Below are 19,483 nucleotides of genomic sequence, written 5' to 3' on the forward strand. Positions count from 1 at the left end.
CATCCAGCCATAGCAAAATGGTGCTTACAATGTGACCAAGGCCGCATGGGTGTCAATGGTGCTGATAGGGCAGGATGACCAGTGGCATCTACTACAGATGACAATGTCCAAGCAATTGACAAACTTATTTGAAACGGTCACAGATTTTCCGATGATGAGGATGTTCACACAATAATGCTCAAATGGCTTCATAACAGAGGAGCAGATATCTGTTGTCGAGGGACTGACTGACTGACAGACAGAACATTCTGATCATTATTTACAGAGAATTGATGATGTTGAAAAATATCGTGTATCTGTGTCACTTGGAAGTGTAGTGGAACATTCAAGAAAATATACTTAGACTGCAATTATATTATGAAACATACTTTTTGAGTCTCTTTGTAATATCAGCTATCAAACTATTCCCTTTGTCAGATGTAGGCAACAAATTCTCCTCCTCCCCATCCCCCACAGACACACACACACACTGCCACTGCCCCCTCTGGGCATTCACTGATAGTATGTAGCAGTCTTCTTTCAATGTGCTTGTCTTCCACTCACCACCACCATTGTGTAGTGAGTAGCTATCTATCATAACTCTTTATTTGTTATCATCTCATCCTAGGTTTTCCGTTATTTGAATAAACAGTGTAATGTACTCTGCCTTAAGGAGGACAATATGCCTGAAACACTTCCACCCTCGAGATTAATAATACAGTATTCTCAGTTGAAACCAACAATATTATTATCTAGTTAGGCTTCATTATGTGCAAAAACCTAAGTTGAAATGTAAAAATTAACAGTCTTAATATTCTAAAACAAAGTTCTTGAGATTTGATCACTTGAATTCATGTGATTCCTACTTTGAAATTGTTGCAGATAACAACACTTCATATAAATTTTATGATTTCTTGAACACCAATTTGAATTTCTTCCCAATATGAATTTCTTCCCAATATGAATTTATAACACATTCTGGGACACACAAAGCATACTTGTTACTTTTCTGCCAACAAGTTTTAAGCTAAAAGCCCACCCCTACCTAATTCTGAACAGAGTTTGAAAATTTCAAGTCGTCATAAACAAATGTGTATTTTAATTTTTTTTATTTTATACATACACTGTCTGTACATTATGTATAATTGGGGATCATTTATATCTTTTTAGCTTCCTCATAGTTATTATTCAGGTAGATATGAGATCACATTCTCACTGATACAAAAATGTTATGATTCTGATGTACTGTTTCTAATAAGGGGAAAGTGTGAAAATGTACAGCACAATTGCAGGTCATTACCAGGAATAATTAGTGCAGTTAACAGCAAGGAGCTTGTGAACAGTAATGTATAAACACTTTTTTTTTTTTAAATGTTATTCATGAAGAAACAGAAGTTATAGTTTTGTTACAGTTTGTGTTGTTATTTGATATTTGTTTGTGAAAAATAGTTACAATTGAAAGTAAATACTGCCAACAGGTATATTCTGGTCAACAAGCAGCTACTGCAACTGGCCCAGGTGGTCAGATGTATCCTGGAAACCCTCATAGTAAATCAATGCCACCTCCAGCTCCACAGACCCCTAGAAGGCATCCAGATTTTGCAAAAGACCCACAGCAGTCTCCCTATCCACCATATAGTCAACAAAGGCCTTCCATATACGGTAAGTGGTAAGCACTGTAATTTGGAGGGTTCTTAAAAGTTTAAAGATTGGGGACAGGAAAAACAAGCTAAGTCACATAGTTCTTGGTGCTGTTAGGGGTCTCTTCCCAGCTTATGAGGACAATATGAACTTTCTCCCTCTGTTTAGCTATTTTATGTGATATTCCTCATGTTTTAAAGTGACAGTAAAGTTTCATAATTTGATATTGTGGACATATCATCATCATCTTTGTTTTTCCCTTTACTTTGTGGTGTAACAGCCAGGAATTATTTGTTTCTGGGATTTTTTTGTGCCATGTATATTAGACTTAATATTTGATAACCACAGTTTGTCAGTTGTATTGATTCAACCCAAACATCTTCTATTTGTTGTATGTAATGAAAATAATTCATTAGTTACAAATGAGAAACTATAGAGAGGCAATACTTGATTTCAAAAATTTAACACTTTAACATAAAGCCAGAGTTAGTTTTTATTATTCTGACAAAAACTTAAAATCCCAAGTGTATTCCAGCAACTTAAGAACAGACCTCTGAAAAAGTAAAGCCTTGCTTACATCCGTTTCAGCATGGGTAGTTAAGTGTTCGGCCACTAGGGGGCATCCAGTCCCGTATTTGTAGCCTAGATATTGTGTTCTGGTTCAGTTGTTTGCCAATGGATATCACCTTTACTGTTTGTAGCTTTGGGTACTTCAAAATGGATGGCTGTACAGTGATCCTAAGTTTGACATTGAATTTAGCACCCCAGAAAGTGAAGTAGTATGTGATGTTATTTCGTTGGAGACTGAAAGTGATAAAAGTTGAACAGATGACTGACAAGTACTCACCAGTGGTACGAGATAAATACTTATACTGTACTGTGACTAGCTCCACCAATATTTCCATTCAAAGGGACACACTGTGAAACACATGATTTGATTCCATATCTACACACAAACTACAAAATGACTTTATGATTCAGGATACTTCAGTGAAAGTCCAGTGCACAAGTATATTCTGGATTTTATTAACAGTGATCTTCAAAAATTTGTAAGTCACACTTACTTCAAAAGCTATTTTCATTAATAATAAAATACATTTTTGGAACAGTTTGTGAAGAAAAGTCAATATATCAAGGGATTAATTTTCTAATTTTGGAAATATGAAATACTATACGTTACAGTTACACCAGTTTATTGCCGCATTATATGGAACTGCATAGAAAGTAAATAGAATTGAGTAACACCGGTAATTACAGTACTCAGTGATAATTTTTTCTGGTTCTGTATAGAAGGGCAAAATGGATGGGCGCGAGATACCTTGCAGAAAGCTGAGCATCCATCATCTCTGACTTATGCTTAGAACCATACAGATATATGTTTTGTGTTCGTGTGTCCCTGTGCCACCATTAACTATTTGTTGAAGGGCTCATGTATTGTTAAGCATGGAATTTAAGAGGAAACCTTTCCAAAACGTCTTGACATCCAGCTTCTCAGAGCTCTAAAAAACATTCCAAGTAAATAACTATTGACCATTTCTTGCTTGCTTGATGAATTCCGACGTAGCATTGGTCCATTGCTGCTTTTGCTTCATGTTAATGATGTGCCATTTTATTTGCATTGGGAAGCAGAATTAATTCTATTTGCAGATAATACAAGCATTTTTGTGAAGTTGAGCAATGAACCATCAACAAAGAAAATGGTAAATGATGTTTCTGTGAAAGTTACTGAATGGTTTTGCACAAATGGGCTTACTGTAAACTTTCAAAAAATGCATTTAACCCGCTCTTGTACTGTTGAGAATATCCTCCCTTCTATTAACTGAGTACACCAACAGTAAATAATAAACTGGGATGGAAATTGCAAAGTGTTTGGTGTGAATGTGATGAAAACATAAACTGGAAAAACCATACTGTAGACCTGCTAAGATGTTTAAGATTTGCTACTTTTGTCATAATAGTAATTGCCAACTTTGTGAACGTAGAAGTCAGCAAGCTAAAATATTTTGCTTGTTCATTGATGTCATATGGGATAATACTCTGGGCTAACTTCTCGCCTAGGCAAAAAGTGGTTGTGGCCCATTATAAATTAAACAGAGTTATGTATGGAGTGTGCACATGTAAATCTTGCAGATATCTCTTTAAGCAGCTGGAAATATTAACCACAGCCTCACAGCACATTTATTCACTTACGAAACTTATAATCAGTAATCAGTCCAAATTTTACAGTTACGTTGATCTTCACAAATACAACACTAGAAGTAAAAATTACCCTTTAATGAATCTAACTTCGGCATAGAAAGAGATTAAATATGCAACTGTACAGCTCTTTAAAAGTCTACGTACGGGAATAAAATGTTTAACAAATAGCAGAAGTGTTTCCAAAAGTAGATTAAAGAGCTTTCCGCTTAATAACTCCCTATACACCATAGAGCAATTCTTGAGTAGAGATAATTAGTCATTAAAAGAAGCAGAAGAAGATCAAGAAGAACTGTAAATGGCAAACATGCAGCCATTATTTTCAATTTTTTATTTAGTTGTAGATAAAAATTATGTGTTTGTTGTCACATTCCACATCATAATAATTATCATGAATTTTATGTGTGGAGCAATTAACAAACTTTATGGAACAAGCAAAAAACCAACTGATAGCTTTAGTGTGCATGAGGGGGATCAGGTAACATATACAAAAATAAGTGTTTCTCACTTAATAGTTTTTGAAAAAAGATTTCATAGAACACTGTGTCTCGGCACAGGCACCAACATCTGGAGAGCAGTAAAGCCTTAACAAAAGCCACCTCAACACAGAATGCAAAGAGCACCTCTGTAGCAATGAAAGGGTTAAGTAACCTTCCACAATAGTTCACCGAGACTAGTTATGCTAACAAATGTGTCTTCAGGTTGAGTTTAATGTAGGTTCATTTGGGAAACAAATACATTACAACATTTATATATCTTCCAGAGTATGGTACATTAGTTTGCCTTTGATATAAGGATTGTGTACCAGTTGTCTTCAAAACTAATGCCTAGAAATTACATTTTACTGTTGCACTCATGTAGATAGAGTTCTCTCTTAGGAGAGAAATGATGCTTAACAAGTTTGACTTCATAATGAATATAATTTCTGGCATCATTTGTATTTCTACCTATGACATGTTCTTCATGAACTATTTTTCAGTACAACTACCAGTTTGTCTCAATATTTTTCAAACCATTACCTACAAATCAGGATATGGATTCCAGCAACAACAAAATAATGAAATAGACCCTAAGAAATGAGATTTGATCAAGGTATAATTGATGTTTGGTACATTTCACCACTACCTCATCTGTAGGAGCAAGAAATACCATCTCCTACAGCAGAAAAGACTGTATTTATCATATTGTTTAAAACACACACATAATCAGTGCTATTATTTCAGCATCACATAAAATTAATTTTACTTTACTTCCCTGTGCAGAAGTTTAGTTAGCAATACTGAATTCAATGTATCGAAGTAGTGTAGAATCGAGTGTCATCAATATTTGTATTTCATTGCCATAACTTTAATTGAATTTACTCCATTAACTTCAAATGATTTGATTCCACACAATTTCATCATTTATTTTGTGATTTTTCTTAAAGATAAACAGTTACTCATTTTGAACAAAATTTGTAAAATTTTGTGATTTTGCACTTTGCAGAAAATAGGTACCTTTAATAATGAGTCATTACTTGGGACTGGAATAATTCACATTTTCCGATAAATCCAAAATAAATGTGAATTCTGCCTCAAAATGCGAAATTACTTAATAGATGCCATTTCATAGCGAACTGTATCCAGATGAGCTATTTGTTAGCGAAAGTTTGAAATGGCTGTATTTTCTGCATAGAATATCGAAAATGTAAGCAGTCACTGGGATTATACACCATATGACGAAACCCAATTTGGATAGATAATGTGCACAAGGACCTATGTGCAAAACAAAGTGTACAAATGCAAGGATGTATCAATACACTCAATGATCTGGTGTGATGGCAATTGTGGATGATTGAGTGGTCTGTTTAACACACACTGCAATGTACCGCTAGAGTTCCAGCCTGTATCATTAACAATACTCTGCAACTTCAACAAGCAATTGTGTGGTAGCTACCCCGAATGTTTTGTGTTGTGTGTTACTCATTGTTTTCTTTTCTTATTTTGAAATAAGTGAAGTGACTAATCCTGCTCCATCACAGATTTCAATTATGACTCTTACAACACCAGAAGAGATCGGCAATCCCTGTGACAGTGTGTCAGTTCTGCTGTAGGCTGCTGCCCAATGAAATGGATGCGGGGTTTGTTTCCCCACACTGCTCCTTCCCCTGTGGTGGTCAAAATTCTAGTCTGTTTACACTTGCTGCCGTCTGTGACTATAGCCTATAATGCCCTCTGTGCTATAGTGATTGGAAAACAGTCTTTAATGTTTTTTGATGGTGCAGAAATAATTCTTCTAATGTTAAAACCAAGCTAACGTATGATTGATTTACTTTATGCTAAGTGTCTTGTCAGTTCTATCTGTAGTGTTGTCAAGCATGGGTTGTAGGGCTATGAATGCCCACGGAAGGTCGAAATTAATAGTCTGCAGATTTTTTAATCTTCAGATTGGGCAAGAAAAGACAAATAATGTCCAGAAACACCTTAATCTGAGAGGAATTCAGTTAACTGGTGAGAAAATGCTGGTGCTTTGCAACAGAACAATCTTTTTTGAAAGTATAAATACAGCCAAATGAAGAAAACAAAAGCCATTTCGGTAGAAAAAGTTGTTGAAGTGTTTTCAAAAACAAACATGCCAGTCAAAAGCCCCCAATCAGCACTCTTTTTAACAGTTGATTTCAAAGAACTAATAATTTTTCTATTTGCACTCATGTAGTGTGTCAACCTTTTAAATTTGTGTGTCTAGTCATTTACAAACTAAGAAACTGGACACGAATTTTGCCAAAAATAGGTGCTACATTTTCCAGTCCCTAGTCATTACACATGCTTGTCCAACACCCTTTGCTGTGTCTAATGTCCTATTCCGCTTCCTGCTACTTGCTGTTTTCTGTGTATGTTCCTCTGTACCAACAACTCTGATTGATACCTTAACCAAGGAGGCAAATTGGTGTCTGTGCATGTGACTAGGTGACTGACTGGGTAAATGTTCATACATGCCTGAAGGAAAAGACACTGTGGTGACTACAGCTGTTATGAAATACATTAAATGTATTTGCAGCTGCAAATATGGACAGCCATTGCTGTTTAACGGAGTGACAACAGTGAAAATTTGTGCCAGACCAGGACTCGAACCTGGATTTCCCGATTACCACAAGTGGTCGCCTTATCATTGTATGCATGTCCAAAGGAACAGTGCATTGTAATTCTGAATAACACAGGTACTGAAATATAATATTTATCTACTGACACCGGGCAAAGTGACTTTTGCCTAAAATGTCTCCCCTGTACGAAAATATACATATGAATGTACGAGTGCAGGTTGTAGACACGTGGTTGGAAACATGTGGAAGTTTGGGTCTGGCCATGAGTCGTGCTTATATAGCTTAATGGTAAGGCAACTGCTCACGATAAGCTGGAAATCTGGTTTGAGTCCTGGTTCGACACAAATTTTCTCTGTTGTCATTCCGTTATACTGCTGATGGTTGTCCATATTCACAACTGTGAATACATTTAATGTATCCGGTTAAATTATAGCTGCCCAATAACTGATTGGTTGAGTTAGTTCACAGATTGTAGGAAGTCGGTGACATTACCACCATTAAAAGTTCTGTATTTATTAAAGCACTGTAATGTTCAAACCCATCTTAAGCTTGAGCACAGATTTTTCATGTGCTGTTTTGTCTGTGGTGCCTCCTTATATCCCAAAATCTACAGCTTGAGTAATTTCGGGGGAAAAGCCCCTTTTCAAACTTACTAGAGCATATCGTAATCATGATCTAGAAGAAAAGGCGATATCCACTTTTGGCATGCAAACTTGGCATTAGTTTGGAAGGAGATGCACTTCAGTGGCTGTTAGGTTTTTAGTGCCCTTTCTTCACAAATTAGGTTTGGCAGATGGCAAGACGAGCTCTTGTTTAAAGAAATTTAAGTCAGTTCCTGTTGTGTGTGTCATTTTAGACCATAGAGTGTTTATGATCCTGTCTATTTATTGTTGTAAATGTATTTATTTTTATATTATATATGTACTGTAATATTAACATTTTCTGTAATATTTATTTAACTGCAAAATTTGTTTTTTAGTGTTAGAACCTGAGCTTTAGATATTAAAAATGAATAGTAGTACTACTTTTATAATACCACAACACATCAGTAAAACTGACATGTTCAGTACCCTGTGATATATCTACAACACAGCTCTCCGGAACACAAAATATATAAATAAATCGTACAGCTCATGGTTCATTGTGGTTTTGCAAGTGTTTTCAGATGTATTGTATCAATGAAATGTACTTACAATTTTCCATTTCAGTACTTATAAATGAGAATTAGTGTTTTATGGAATGTTACAAAAATGTTTTCTTGTGTTTGGGATGACTGAATGAATTGGCAACTGAAAAAATGTTGATCTGTGTAGGTTCGTCAAACTTGATTTGTTGGACAGTAATATGTTAACTGGAAGTGTAAGAATGTATTAAAAAAATTAGTGCCTTGGAGACTTTTATTTACTTAGTTTTTAACTTTGCGTTGGTTTTCAAAAGATTTAAATCTGTAATCAGTTTCAGATTAATAAAGTTAACAGTGAACATTTAAGAGAGCTAAGTTATGCAATTCTGTTTTTATAATTTCCTCAGATCCAGACACTTTGTTGTTCCATTCGAAATACATTGCAGCAGGATTAATAACGAGCCTCTTAGGTTAAACTCTCATATTCTTGGTTGTATGTAGTTATTGGAGGGATTCACATTAGAGTGAGATGTTCTAGTATTTGATGAGACATAAATGCATCTCATGAGATTGATTTAAATGTGGTGTGATTAAAATAGAGAATTTGTTGTATTGTAGGCTGGAGTAGTGGTAACACTCAGTATCGGGCACTGTACCCTCCACAAGGACCTGTTCCACAAGGGCCTCCACAGTGGAACCAAAATGCTCAACGAGCTGGTGGTCCTGAGCCTGGTCAGCCAGCTAACAGCCAGTGGGACCAGCACCGCTACCAAGCTAGTGGACAGTCACCGTATCAGCCTCCACAACAGGTATTGTGTTACAGTTTGAATTACGATGTTCTCTGTCACTTTTGCCCATATAGGGTTGGTTGTTTATGGTTGAAGACATCCGTAACCATAATTTTTGTGTGAACTGTGTATTTCTTACTCTTTTTGAGATTGAAGCTGTTAGTGAAACTGTCAGAGATGTTACTATAAATAATTTTAGTAACACAAGTATTTTATTCAGAGTCTTATTTACTTCTTTCTTTCTTTTTTCCTTAAGGCACAGCAGCAGTGGGTTCCAAGTATGCAGACTCCTGGTATTAATCAAAACTCACTCCTAAGGCCACCGATGGTTAGCCCATGTGCTCCATTCCGACCGGAAGGAAAGCCGTATTCGATGCAGCAACTACCGGGTTCAAAGGTTCGCTGCTTCTAATTTTTTCTCACTCATTCTGAATTTTCTACACACATCATGAGTCTACTTATGGTGTTGCTTTTTGTACCATGTCGAGATACTGAAAGACATTTAGAGAAGCCTTTGTTTCGTGTGCTAACAACTTGAGGACAACCTGTGTTATAAAAAAAAATTAAGAGGCTTGTACATTACAGTATGTCAAAGTCTTTGCTTCGTATTGAAAAATAAACACATTCAGTGTTTTGTAGACACTGTTCCAAACCATTGTGTTAAACTCGGGTCATGTCGTGAAATGATTTTGCAGCACATTGTGAAGTCGATGTACTTTTATTTCATTAAATGAAGTGCCCATAATAAAGAGTATGTGCATTTGGTCTTACATCACATATGGCTCGTTTTGTCTGTTCTATTAATAAATAGTCATAAATTGATTCCGAAGCACGCATTTGAAGTCAGCATTTAACAAATATTAACACTGTCGAGGGCATGTGTCTCTATGGTAGGCATATCTGGCAAACACATAAAGCTTTCATGTTTGTACTGTGTTATGACCAATAAATAAACCTGTTACAGATATTTAGTAGGGTGCCCTCAGCCTCGTGAACACTAATGGGGAGCTTTGTTATGGCATAGTGGTAGCTCTAATTCAGAAACTTGACACTAGCAGCTGACAAGGTCATGTGCTGCCTGTGAGTCTTCGTAATACTACTGCACAGTGCTGATTGAGTGGATTTTCAGAAGATGGTGTCCCACAGCTCTAATGTATTTGAAAAATGTCATATTACCACCTTGAAGTGCTGGTAAAATTCTGTATTTACCCAGCTAGTTTGTCATCCCACATCATCAGGTTCATAAAAGTACTCACAACCTAAGATTAGGTGAAATATAAAATAATCATCATCAGATGATAAAACGGTGGAATATTCACTGTTATTACACCATAATATAAATTACATCCTCAGTCTATAAAAACTGTGCTATGTAGTGTGCTCATTCATGTTATAACCGTAACCAACATTAAAACTTTGAACAGATTAGTACTGCACATCTGGGATGCGGTATGAATTTGTTCACAGCATTAATAAGGATTACAGTTATAACATGAACAAATACACTACTTAGCATAGTTTTTATAAGCTTACAATGTAGCTTATATTACCTTGTGATAGCAGTCAATAATTTGTGGTTTTATTGTCTAACGATAATGATTTTTAATTTCACTTAACATGATGCCATAAATATTTTGATGAACCTGCTGATGACCAGACAACTGAAACTGGTTGATAAGGAATTTTACCAGCAGCTCAAGGAGGTAATATGCAATTTTTCAGATGAAGTAGCGGTCAGACAGCAGGTCAATGTTATATAGTGTGATAGTGCCATAGAGTTTTAGTTCTTATGATGTGTAAGTGTGAGAATAATTCTGCATAGTGCTTCAGCTGCAGTCCAAGATTTCTTAAGTTCAACCATGAGTAAGCTGCATGGTTAATAAGTGAGCCATTTAGTAGGTTGTAAATGAGGCATTTAAAATTTGAGAAAGGAACAAATAGTGCAGTGTCAGGATGCTCAAATGTAGTTGCTTCATTTTTGCCCCATTAAAGCAGCTTGTACAGTTGGTATTCTGTATTGGCTTTTGACTGAAGCACAGAGTGACTGAATGGGATTGCCATCAGATGTACATGGCTATAGGTAAGAGAGCAACTCGGCTGCTGCTAGGACCATGAGGTAAACTGCAGATACAGAGATTTCAAAGATCATATAAGGTTTGTGAATCTGTATCACTATTGAGATTTCATTTAAAACAATAGGCCCTGATCTCCCACTCCACACACACATACTTTCTGGTTCCATCAGGAAACAGGTTAAGATGAGTAAAATTAAAGAAAAGTAATAACAAATCATATTTTCTTAAAGCGTTTATTAATGATTCTGTCAACAGTTGCGGTATTTATGTTAGGTGGCTAGTTTCAAACCTTACAGGTTCATTTTAAAGTCTGGCCTACTGAGGCTGCACTGACAGTGCCTGATATTAATAATAAACATCAAAGAGGCAACATAAGCTGTATAAATGTTTCCAGAAAAAGTGCTACAATCCACACATGCCTTTTACTAAGTCAAAATCAGACTCATGCATTGCCTCTTTGATGTTTATTATTATTGTTCAGGCACTGTCAGTGCAGCCTCAGTAGGCCAGGCATGAAAAAGAACCTATAACATTTGAAACTAATTGCCTAATATAAATACAGCAACTGCTGACAGAATCATTAATAAATGCTTTAAGAAACTTAATAAAGTTACTGTTTCCTTGGCAACAAAATGTTGAAACTGGAAAAAAAAGGTCATCTTGATTAAGGCACTACTTAGTTTGCTGTGTTAGAAATCAGTATGCATGTTGACAGTAGGTTTTGAGTATTTTTTTATGGGACTATATACACTGCTGAAAAAAGCAACAGCCTCAAGGACAGTCGTTTTACTGACCATTGAGGTGACAGGTTGTTCATCATTCAGATCAAACGAAACTCCCATCGCAGTAAATAGTGCCCAGTCGCATCAATACACAGTGTATTCCCCTCTGGTGGTGATGCAGGTGTGTTTTCTCACATGCAAACTATCATAAAGGTGTCAAATGGCATCCTGTGATAGATTGTCCCAAGCATCTTGTGCCTTTTATAGTAATTTGGTCGTGGTTCTTGCAGGCCCCCAGAGAACAAGTAAGTTCCCACTTCATCATGTCCTGTACATGTTCAGTAGCCGAGAGATCAGTTGATCTTGCTGGCCAGGGCAGTTTCTGTACACCACAAAGAGCTTGTGTTGCAGCAGCTGTATGAGGATGTGCATTATCCCATTGAAAAAGCACATCCCTTTCTATGAAGAAATGGCAGTAGTGTGGGGATAATAGCCTGTGTAAGGCAACGGGCACTGTTTGCTTTGGTTACTTTAACCTGCAGAAACACCAAATATGACCATGACTGCTCCCCCCCCCCCCCCCTCCCCCAATGAGACCTGGGATGTGACCAGCGTGTTCAGGGCAAATACACTCTGGAGTAGGCAGCTCACCAGGTCTACACCATACAGGTGTGTACATCCATCACTAGTGATGCTTGACAGTGTTGTGGTATCAGTAATAGTCTGGACAGAGCCACATGTGATCTTATCCCTGCTGCAAGCAGATGATTCCCAGTGCTCCATGATGACACAACAGGTGCAACATATGCACAGATTTTGGCCCTGGATGATAATCGATCAGACACCAATGCTCGCACAGTGCACCTATCTCATCGTGCATCTGTACTGTGAGGATGTCCAGAGCCTGGTATACAGGTATGGGAATGTTCCACAAACCTTTGTTGAAAGCAGCAACACGCCACTGATATATTGTGTCCAACATGTGCAGCAATCCGTTAATACGTCCGCCGCTTCCCCCAGGACCCCAATGTGACACCATTCAAATGGCTGAATCTGTTCAACAGGAGTGCTGACTCATCAGTAGGGCGTGGTTGTACCCTAAGATGATTATGGCAAACTTGGTATAGTTACTGCCTGCAGAGTCAAAACAGAGGGTGCACAGACAGGCCTTCAGACTGCCATCTGATCACTAATGACTGTGACAAATAAAGCAATAACACAACCACCCCTCTGTATATGCACATACTATACAGTGGTGCCACCAAACCCAGTCCTTCGAGGATATTTTTTGATATTCATTGAGTTTGTTCATGTTCAGTTTTTATTCAGGTATACACAGTTAATTCTTTTCCATTCTCTCTCTTAAATATGAGCACATTAATTTACAAAAATGTGGCTCTGATCCTATTATAGCCATCCTTAATGTGGAACAGAAGTGACAGTGGTTTGGTTCAGTTAATAGTAGTGCAAAGTCCAATTTATTTATTATTTCTCATTGTAGAAAAGAATGAATTAAAAGAATAAAGGACATAAATTATCATCTTCAGCTAAGAATTGTCGTTTTAAAAAATCTTGCATGCTTGTGCTCCACTTTGAATGCTTATGTTCTGCAGCTTCTCAATCTTTGTTAAAAGCCATCTACAATGTTCATATTAAAGATGAAAATAGATTTGCACCCATCATGTATCCTACCTACAAAAAATAACAGAATTTTCCTATTGGATAATATATTGCATTACACAACTTACTTCTTCCTACTTCATATCACTTTACCCCAACCTTATTATGTACCACACTAAACTAATAAATTTTGTGGTCTGATAGGTGGAGAATGATAATGAGAAATAGTGAACTCGGCTTGTGGAAGAATAACTCTTTCGAGTCGCGAATATTAAAAAAATCATTGGTGGAGTTATTGAATCCCTACTGGCATTGTGGTGTTGAAGCTTCACTACAGACTCTGAATGAAAAGAGTTCATCTATAGATTGCTGAATGAGAATACCATCAACAGGTACCAAAAGTAGTTACGTGGAATGATCGTGCTGGTAACATTAAAGAAAATGGAAATTCAGTGAACTACATGACTTTATGAAACAATTGCAGTCACCAACTGTTTCGGTACACATTATACAAGTAGAATTGGAGAGGCTTTGTTGTTTATCAGGCAGAACCATTGGAGACTGTCAGAATTTTCAGATACCTGCCTAGACTGTACATCCCCTCAAAATATGATACATGCCATAAAAATAAGAACCTGGCTAACCACTAGTAAGATCAGTAGTCAGAAGTTCATAACTTACCCTCCACTATGCAAATAGTCTGTGAAATAACTTAATGCTGTAGTTATATAGATTTCAAAAGTTGTGTGTCTCTTCATTTTCTGTTATCCTTGTAGCAGCTCCACATGACCACACCACTTACCGAGACATTTATAAGGAACAAGCCCCCCTCCCCTGCCCCTTCCCCAGCATTACAGTCAGAATATTTCTTCTCCTTTGTCTGTTTCCCTTTCTTGTGCAGACTTTGAATCATGAATGCTTTTTATGCACTTTTTAAAAGTTATATTGCGTATATTCATTTTGATCACTTCATCCGAAGTCAGCTCTCATATTTTTTTGGTGGAGTATACAGGATGTTGTACTGTTATGACTCATTATGGCATATCGTTCTAACCCATTACACTGTATTAAAGTACCGTAGGTTGCCACTTGTACATAATGGCTGACGTTACATATACTTGCCATATCCTTTTTAATGTTCAAACTGGACTGCTATATGCAAGTTACTTGTACTTTGTGCAGAGATGCCACAGTGCCACCATACCAGCAGAACAGCTTGCCTCTAGCTGTTATTTAGTAATGACTGGGTAAAACAAAGGAACAAATTGCCAATCATTCCCAAAACATGAATCACTTCATTCCACAGAGAAGCATGACTAATAAATTTTGCAAGGTAACTTGGAGGCTATTATAATACAGTATTTGTTACAGTGTTTAATTTTTTTTGCCTCATCCCTTTTCAACTTGCTTAATGATTGTGCAGTAAGTTATGTAGACTTTAGATGACACCAAGATAGGGGTTTTATTAGTTTCTGTAGAGGCATTTTCTCTCCTCCTGAGTATTTCATACAGGTAGATGATCTTGCATTACTCTTAATGTACCAATTTCTTTAATTCTCAATGCATGGGCCACTTACTCAAAGGCTTGCAATTTTTTAAGTATTAAGTCTGTTCTTCAACAAAGCATGATAATCCTGGTGAGTATAAATTTTGCACATGTTTAAACTTTTTGAATTTGATTTTCTCCTATAGCCCATTTCATAGTATAAAGTAAAACTTATTAAAAAAAAAATCCAAATTGAAGTAGAAAAAATTACATGTGTTAAGTTTTGTCAGTTTTGCTGACCATGTTTCGTACCAATATTTATTTTCTACTGGTGTCTTATTTCAGGCGCAGCCACCTGGGATGAATAATGCGCAGGTCTACCAACAACAGAGTGCCCCAAAGCGAGAGATCGTTTTCCCTCCAGAAAGTGTGGAAGCAATATTGCCTGTTTTGTATAAACGCAAGCGAATGACACGAGGGGATGTAGCACCTGTAGAAGCATGGAGGCTTATGATGAGTCTGCGCTCTGGCCTACTGGCAGAGAGTGCTTGGGCTCTGGATATTCTCAACATCCTTTTGTTTGATGATAGCACAGTTGCATATTTTGGACTAGCCCACATGCCAGGACTACTTGATGTGCTGTTGGAGCATTTCAGACGCAGTTTAGCTGACATGTTTGACTCGCCTCTTCCAGATTCTGGGAAGAAGTGGTTCCAGGCACCAAAGGTGGAAACACCGGAAGTGGACCTAGGGCAAGTTAGAGTGCCAGTTGATCCTGCAGATCACATCACATTAATGAAATCGACACCAAATTATACTCTTGTGACTAGAAACGGTGAGGTAGTTCGAATTGTGAACAGAGATAATGAGATTTTTGTTGTGGATAATCGGAAGAGCTGGGACATTGAAGGTGACTTGGCAGAAAACTATGATGTGGTTCAAGACCCGTGGCAGTTGACCTCTTCAGACATCAGTTCGACGAAGTACATTGTGTCATGTTTCCAAGGAGAGTTCGGTAATGTTCCATTTGCGAGACTGCTTGATGACAGTAAAACTGTAGGTGCCGAAGAGGAAGAAGATTGTCGGACAAAAGTAAGTGAAGAAGAATCGTATCCCATTGAAAACTTGAGTGTAACTCCTCCTATAGTGCTAAAAGTGGAATGTAGTGATGACAACGGTGTTATTGATAGTTCGAGCAGTGCATCTAATGTGATACTTAATGAGGAACATTTGAGTAAAGACAGCTCCTTCGTTGATGTGCAGGATAGTGATGAAGTGAAACGGACTAAAACTATTTTGAGTGATGTGTTTTCGCGGATAAAAACGGAAAATACGGAAGAAAATTCATTGCTGCCTGAACACTGTGTAGACCCCTTAGAGCCTCCTAAAGAAACTGTAGAAGTGAAAAAGGAAGCAAACTGTGTCGAAAGTGAGAGCAGTAGTAATTATGAAAGGGAGTTGCCGCATTCTCCAAATGTACCAAAGGATATTGAAACAAAGAGTGATAATGCTGTATCAGAAACTAGTGACACAAATAATTTTAGCAGCAGTAACATAAAAACAGAACATACAAACAATGACAATAGTTCTAATAGCAATGAGAGTAGTATATTCAACATAAGCAAAGGTGATAACTGTAACAGCACAACACCGAATGAATCCAGTTGCGATTATAAGATCAAAGAAGGTGTTGAAAGTGAAATTATTGCCAGTGAAGAAAACAGTGAAGGTAATGAAAGTGCTGGAAATGCTGTTGGAGGAACTAGCCTTAACAATTGCGAATGTTTAGAAAGCAATGAAAGTAGTAATGGCAACAACAGTTGTGACGAAACTGTAAAAGAACACGAAGAAATGGAAACAGAAATGGAACAAGATGTGTTCCTCAAAGGTTCTGAACATGAAGGAAAAGACATAAACATGGAAGATGACTATGGTGACGAAGCTGAAGAAAAGTCAAAAGTAACAGATGTGAGACCAGAGATAAAGGGAGAAAACAGGGGCGGCCTACAAATAAGGGATCCTGCGGGAACGTTGAAAAGAAGACGTATGTCAGATTATGAAGACGAATGTTACGCGAGAGATGAAGCGAGCCTTTACCTTGTTACTGATACACAGGATGCAAAGGCAAGGCGTTGTGTTTGTCTTTCAACTATTTTGAGGAATCTGACATTTGTCCCGGGCAATGAAGCAGAGTTTGCCAAAAATGTTACATTCCTTGATTTGTTGGGGAAGCTTTTACTCTTACACCACGAACATCCTCCTCGTGCACAGAAACAGCGCAATTATGACTGTGAAGAAGATGCTGACTTTGCAGATTCTTGTAGCAGTTTACAAGGTGAAGCGGAATGGTGGTGGGACTTCTTGCACCATGTGCGCGAAAATGTGTTGGTGACAGCGGCTAATATTGCCGGTCATATGGACCTCGGTCAACATCCTGAGGAAGTGTCGCGGCCCGTAATTGATGGACTTCTTCACTGGGCAGTTTGTCCAGCTGCTCATGGTCAGGACCCATTTCCTGGATCTTCAGGCTCGTTGTCACCCCAGCGCCTCGCACTGGAAGCTCTGTGCAAATTGTGCGTAACGGACTCTAATGTAGATCTGGTTGTAGCTACGCCACCCTACTCCCGTTTGGAACGTCTGTGTGCTGTGCTGACACGACTTCTGTGCTGGTCAGAAGAGCAAGTGCTACGAGAGTTTGCAGTGAATATGCTGCACTACCTGGCCGCTGCGGACAGTGGTGTGGCACGTACTGTTGCACTGCAGAGCCCGTGTGTGTCCTTGCTAGTAGCATTCATCGAGCAGGCGGAAGCTACTGCATTAGGGGTAGCCTATCAGCACGGTATCGGTGCACTTATAGACAATCCAGATGCTATGGGAACCAGTCTGGATATGCTGAGGCGTGCGGCTGGTACATTACTTCATCTGGCACGACATCCTGAAAACCGGCCGCTCTTCCTGCAGCAAGAACAGCGTCTGTTATCCCTCGTCATGAGCCAGATCCTCGATCAGCAAGTGGCAGCTGTAATCTCCAGTGTTCTTTTCCAGTGCTCATGGCCCTCTTCGTAGCATGCACAGCAGTTGTAGACAACTAAGTGGTGAAACTGGCACGGATGTTTCCTTCTCTTGTGATTTTTGCTGGAACATATTGTGAGAGATGACTTTTAAGTCTGAATGTAATGAGGACTGAGTTTCCGGTTCGTCAGTCCTTTATTCCTTTCTTTTATGCCTTAAACAGTCAGACTGTCTTTGATTAGATTTAATAGATATAAATAAATAAATAAATAAATAAATATATATATATATATATATATATATATATATATATATATATATATATATATATATGTATATATATATATATATGTGTGTGTGTGTGTGTGTGTGTGTGTGTGTGTGTATGTATGTATGTATGTATACTTATACATATAACTATACATGAAATATAGATACAGTAAATACCAAACAGTTACGTAGTCTTGCAGCGAAACGGTTGCTACAGCAGTAACACGAGTGGGGCAGTAACTCATAATTACCAGATGAGACTGATGGTGCCACTTCCAGCATTCACCAATATCTGTTACGAGTCGGAAATTTATTTTGTATTTATCATCAGATGTGGTTGGATGTGAATGAATGTGGAAGTTCTGTTATCTAGAGCTATGTGTCGACTGTCTTATTAGTGTAGGGCCATTGCTACAAATGCTGTTGAGGGACAGTGGAATAATATTAAATACCAGAATACACATTAAGTAATCATGCATATAGTTAAGTAAACTGAATTAGATTCTTTAGAATACAACACAAAATTGAGTCTAAGAAACATGACTTGGAGTGCAGGAAGTTAAGGTGCCACCACTGCCATGTTACTTGTGGAACAGGTGAAAGTAAGTGTGTCTAATTATTTACTTTGATGTGTGGAAGTGACGTGGGGTGTAACATAATTGAGAAAAGATTGTTATAAACATTTTCTTTCTAAACACGCCCTTGAAATCTGTTCATTGATACCCATTGGATAAAAAATGTATAGCCCATTTTATCCTACTGATGGCTGATTTTCATCCCTCATACTAAGACCTCTTGTGGTCATGCTAAGTACCTTTCCCTTTCCTTACTTTCATATTGGTATTACTGTGCAAATGCTTTATATATGTCGAACAAGTCAGAAATAAATGTACATAAGGAGTACTAAGGCAATTGTTATCATTCCTCCTTGGTGTGCCTGTTAGGTGGATGGCTGGTAAATGTAGTAGACTGAGGGACCTATCACATTATTTATAATTTATTTCTTTTACACTGTTATCTACATGTTAAAGTGTGCTTCAAAATTTCTTTTGCTTACTTGTAAGCTCCCTTTTCTACAAATAATTGAGATACATAGTATCCATTTGTGGTGGTCTCATTGTATTATCTATTCATTCTGTTTGTTTCTCACTGGCTACAAAATTAGATTGTCTTGAGTGTACTTACTCTTCACAATTTCTTCTCTCTGATTAGTTGTACTTGGTTTCTAATACTTCAGTTTGCTCAGTATTAAAAGCAGTAGCAGAATGTGCTGTATTGATTCAAAAAATAAAAACTGAAGTATTAAAATGACCCTTAGTAAGTATTTTCTACGTTTTTGAGAGTATTGTTTCCTTCTGTGCATCTTGTCTTAACTGTTTCCTTTGTCTGATGCTTCTCCCATGTCCCCTTTATGCATGTGTTGCATCTGTTGAATATTTCAGAATGAGTGGTGGTTTGACAAACTTTTAAGATGAAAATTGTTAGCACAAAA

At 37.5% G+C, this 19,483-nt stretch overlaps 1 protein-coding gene across 1 annotated transcript in view; it reads left to right on the forward strand.

Annotated features, from left to right (window-relative positions):
• LOC126470846 (trithorax group protein osa-like) overlaps positions 1-17,932 on the forward strand; it is a 68,667-nt gene extending 50,735 nt beyond the window's left edge. Inside the window, exons 8-13 of the mRNA XM_050098862.1 lie at positions 1,150-1,321; positions 1,429-1,641; positions 8,637-8,827; positions 9,069-9,203; positions 15,055-16,438; positions 16,700-17,932. Of these exons, the coding sequence (XP_049954819.1) occupies positions 1,150-1,321; positions 1,429-1,641; positions 8,637-8,827; positions 9,069-9,203; positions 15,055-16,438; positions 16,700-17,775 (3,171 nt within the window). The 3' untranslated portion in view covers positions 17,776-17,932. The remainder of the gene's footprint in view (positions 1-1,149; positions 1,322-1,428; positions 1,642-8,636; positions 8,828-9,068; positions 9,204-15,054; positions 16,439-16,699) is intronic.
• The last annotated feature ends 1,551 nt before the right edge of the window (positions 17,933-19,483 follow it).

Source organism: Schistocerca serialis, chromosome 3, assembly GCF_023864345.2.
Source record: "Schistocerca serialis cubense isolate TAMUIC-IGC-003099 chromosome 3, iqSchSeri2.2, whole genome shotgun sequence".
Classification (NCBI taxonomy): Eukaryota; Metazoa; Arthropoda; class Insecta; order Orthoptera; family Acrididae; genus Schistocerca; species Schistocerca serialis.